Consider the following 4,369-nt stretch of genomic DNA (forward strand, 5'->3'; position numbering starts at 1 on the left):
TACTTAACCCTTTTTTATGATCAACAATCTAATATACGTTGTTCTCAATCATAAAAAATATCATGATGATAATAAATACTAAGTGGAAATCCATGTAGCACACTTTTTATGTTAAATAAACTAGACAGTTTCAAAAAAAAAAAAAATTCTAAACTAAACAAAATATGGGATCACCGTATAAGAAATAAATTTATCTCGCGTAATATGCGAAATATTAAACCCTAATAAAATATAAGGCAACTTATAAGTGATTTTCATATAATTATCTATGGTAATACTTAATAGTACGTCATGCATCAATAGTGATTCCTAAGGCACATGGAGTATTGTTACTGCATGCGGTGGAGCTGTGAGGACTAGAGGTTTTAATGGAAAATCTAGATTCAATCAATGCTGTTTAGATCATATGGCTGCCTAGTGACCCATGCTTGTGAAAGTATGGAACCTCAGAATCAGAATAACCCCATGTTTTTGGGAGAAAGTAACGGAGGAGCTCATATTGGCTTGTCGATGGTCTCACTCTTGGGGACTCGAGTCATGAGGCCACTACTCCCATTGGCTCTTCTTCTGTGTTTCGCTAGCTAGCTTAGTCCCACAATAGTTTTTTTTTTTTTTTTTTTTTCCAAGTTCTTGCCTCTTTATGCTTGTAACCCAATAAAAATAAAGGATAACCTTCCATATGATTAAGATCATATCGTGAATTCTCAATGCCTTGACAATTAATGAAACTGGTAAAATATTTAAAGAAGCGAGCCTCTCCATAGGGCACAGATATGAATATCTTTTAACGCTTGAAAAGATAATTTGTTGTGTGAATTTCATATGCTGAGAATAGAAATTAACAGTAACCTTGAGTAATTATGATAATATACATATACTTTTTTTTGGTAAACATACATATACTTTTTTTAACCTGTTAGTTCCGATAAGAACAAAAACTTCTTTTATTACTTTTTATCAAAGCTATTATCATCTTGACCATCTGACAATTCACCTAATTGGGTACAAATTTACTTTTGGATGGAATTTTTTTTATTGTGTACATTGAATGCATATTTACTTCTCCAGGTGTGTTGGGAGAAAGTGTTTCCGAATATTTTTGATCAGCACATTATGCGCTCTAAAAGGATAAAAAAAATTTCAAAAAAAAAAACCCAATATGAAAGAAACTCTCCCATTCATAGATAGTAAAAATCAAAAGAATCATTACATCACTGTCATTTTCCAAATCAAAATATTTTACACCCATCACTTATCTGCAAATGATCACATTCATAGATCTCACGGAGAACAAAGAGAAACGATTAAAATTAGATAAAGATCAAGGTACGTGCCGTATTATAAAGTATACAATTTATCAAAATCTTGATCCCATTAAATTTACAATACTATTTATTTATTTATTAATAACATAAACAACAAAACCTAAATACAATTTCCTCGCCCACATCACTCCCCAACCCCCTCAATTAAACACTGTTTCATACAACTCATGCTAAACAATTTATTTGAATTTAATCTAACACATTAAGAACCAAAAAAATTACTAAAGAAAAGGACATCCAACTTAAGAATAAAGCAAATTATATAATTTAGAGAAAGAAAAACACTAAAGAGAAACATAATTAAAAGGTACAATTACAAATTACAGACTTTGGTAGCTTTTTTTTTGTTTTTTTGTTTTAAATTTTATTTATCCCCTGCCTCACTCACTCGGTTGTTGCTGACTCACTCAACTTGAAAGTTCAATCAAACCATCCTATTCCGAGAATCCAATTAAACCTACAGTTTACAGTTCATCTCGTTCCGTTTCCTAACTCAGTGGACCCCACTGAGTCAACTCACTATGACTCACCGGCTGGAAGCTTCCACGCGGAGGTGGCGATGAGTGGCCTCGTGTGCCACCCAAGCATGAGGCACCCATTGTTCTCCTCCACCCTATACCCATCACCGCCGGCGAACAGAGCCAACAACATGCTCGCTTGCTTGAACGCGTTCGAACCGAGATGAACCGGGTCGAAACCGGCCGAGCCCATCCTCCCCCTCCACTGGTTCAGTGTCTCGTGTCGCTCGACCCGGTCCACCCCTTCGCAAGCCACCACGTTGCAAATCTGCCTCCCAAGGTAGAGCTCCGACATCAGCAGGTCCTGACTCGGCGGTGCCAACCCGGTCGACGACGACGAAGACGAACCCTCCAGCGAGTCAAACAAGCTTGAATAATAATGCAGAGCCTCCGTGAACCGGTCCACAAAAACCGGTCCATTGTGGTTCGCTTCCTGTTCAACAATAGTCACAATCTTGGGCTTAATCTTCTTAACAGTACCCAGTACCTTCTCAATGGATCCGGGTCGGGCCAGCATGCGGTGGAGCTCGAAAACGGAGTTAACAGCAACAGCCTCACCGGGTCGGATCTCGAGCATGTTCGGGTCAAGATCCGCCAAACTGTTGCAAACGAATCCGCGAAATTCGAACTGAACCCCAATGGTATGAGCCAGCTGAGCCAACTTCAACCCAACCTGTTGAAGCGCGTCGGTGTTGTCCGGCTGCGGTGGTCCGATTCCGGTTAACCGGAAAGTCGGAGGACCGCCGACGCGCAATGCTAGGGCCTGCATCAGCGCCGGCCATTGCATCCCTTGTTTGAGGTCGAAATCGATGACGTGGACACTGCCGGCGCCGGCGAAGGCTTCGAGAATCGCCTGATTCGCTGTGAAGTGTGCGAATTTCAGGTAAGGGGAAGATTCGTAAAAGTGCATGTGGAGCATGTCGGAGAAAGAGGAATCTAGGGTTTCCTCAGGGTAGATTCGGTAAATTCTCCGAGCAAGGGCTTGTGCGAAGTAAGAAGCTACCTTCCTCATAGCTCCGGCTTGCGACGCTGCGAGCAAACCTATGTGCTTGACAAGCGTGTCAGCGAGCTTGAGATTCTCTTGCTGAACAGCTTCGGCGCAAGCCATGAGAGTGTGAACGAGACGAACCCCTGTTTCCTGCGAGTCAACGAGAACAACGGGTCTTGTTGGTTCTGACACTGTTGGTGGTGGCGGTGGCGGGAGTGGTGGTGAATCTGATTCAATTGGCCATGGCTTCAATCGCTTGTTGCTGGTTTCGATTTCGGTTTCGTTGTGTGGGTTTTGCTGTTGTTGTTGTGGTGGGTATGCTGCTATGCCAGGGATTGCTCTGAGGTCGTATTCTGAATCGTCGTTGAATATTCTTGTTGGGTTGTGGATTTGTTGTTGTGTGTGATTGGCGAGGATTGAAGAAGGGTCTATTGGGTCGTTGATTTGAGGGTTCCACGATGGATCGAGGATTGTGGTGGTGGTAGTGGTGGTGGAAGAAGGGTTCAGTTCTGTGAGCATGCTTTGAACCCATGAATAGAGATCGGTTGGGTCATAGTGAACGGTGTCAGAAGCAAGGTGGCAAATTCCATCTTCCTTAGCAGTTCCCATAACCATCTCAAGCTGTTCCAGCTTCTGAGCCACGTCAGCCATGTCTGAAGAACGTACGTTGTAACCCAAAGCCGCCAGCAACTCGTCCACGCCGCCGCCGACTGTGGCGGCGGCGGCGGCATGTTCTTCATCCCACATCTTGGCCTTGCCACTCGACATTGACGAGCATTCACCTTTCACACTCCCTCCTCCGTAGCTAGATTGGTGATCCCTCTTCATCTTTTTTTTTTTTTCCTTTCACCTCCTCTCTCTATGTGCCAACCAAATAGGAAAATTGATTCAACAAGTGAAAAAAAAAAAAAATTGGATTAAAATTCCAATTGGGTCAAATCATATCATGGGAAATGAAATGGGGTTGCGGAGTTTCAAAATTCAAGAAAAGGGGTTGTTGTTGTTGGCACTTGAGAAGATGGGTGAGAGGTCCGAAGAGAGGAGCATAGAGTGGAGAAGATAAGGAAGAATGGAAGTCATAATAATGGAAATTTTCACTCGTGTGTGTTTTTCCTTTCCTTTTTATTTAATTTTTTTCCCTAGACAAAAAATAAAAAAAAAAGTTTCGATTTTGTAATTGTAGAGAAAAAAAGAAATAATATTTTAATTATGGGTAGTGTGAGAGAGCATTTTGTGTGCGCTAAAAAAATGAAGCTCCGGCAAAAAATACTTGAAAAGGCATCAAAGAGCCGTGGGAGCACCGCAATGCCAAGAAAGATGCCCATGATAGTGTACAGCTCGTGCATACCCCAGACACCATACACTATAAAATCAGGTGGCCGTACACTTCATCTATTGAGAGTCTTGGGGACCGAGAATGATCGTGGGCCCCACCATATGTCCAATCCCTCACGCACTTTCTTCACGCGCGTGTTTAACACTCCCCTCCCTCACCACTTAGGGACATTGACCATATTGCCACTCCTTTCATAAAAATT

At 42.1% G+C, this 4,369-nt stretch overlaps 1 protein-coding gene across 9 annotated transcripts; it reads right to left on the reverse strand.

The window, feature by feature from the left end:
- Window positions 1-1,458: 1,458 nt before the first annotated feature.
- LOC133312935 (DELLA protein 1-like) lies at window positions 1,459-4,028 on the reverse strand. Of its 9 annotated transcripts, none has more exons than XM_061514222.1 (3): window positions 3,337-4,028; window positions 3,095-3,216; window positions 1,459-3,022 (listed from the first exon to the last, which is right to left on the reverse strand). In XM_061514222.1, exons 1-3 carry the CDS (start codon window positions 3,657-3,659, stop codon window positions 1,845-1,847), a joined length of 1,623 nt encoding a protein of 540 aa, XP_061370206.1. In that variant the 5' UTR covers window positions 3,660-4,028; the 3' UTR covers window positions 1,459-1,844. The 9 variants fall into 9 exon arrangements, with proteins under 9 accessions (XP_061370206.1, XP_061370203.1, XP_061370205.1 ...); XM_061514219.1 differs by having other exon boundaries at window positions 1,459-3,066; window positions 3,148-3,204; window positions 3,289-4,028; XM_061514221.1 differs by having other exon boundaries at window positions 1,459-3,066; window positions 3,148-3,191; window positions 3,303-4,027.
- Window positions 4,029-4,369: the final 341 nt, after the last annotated feature.

The sequence above is a fragment of the Gastrolobium bilobum genome, unplaced genomic scaffold (assembly GCF_033153095.1).
Source record: "Gastrolobium bilobum isolate Gb01-03AN ecotype WA unplaced genomic scaffold, APGP_CSIRO_Gbil_v1 utg918, whole genome shotgun sequence".
Classification (NCBI taxonomy): Eukaryota; Viridiplantae; Streptophyta; class Magnoliopsida; order Fabales; family Fabaceae; genus Gastrolobium; species Gastrolobium bilobum.

What these genes read in the sequence shown, in the direction of transcription:
- LOC133312935 (XM_061514213.1), bottom strand. Translation starts at nt 3,659, where the DNA reads ATGAAGAGGGATCACCAATCTAGCTACGGAGGAGGGAGTGTGAAAGGT.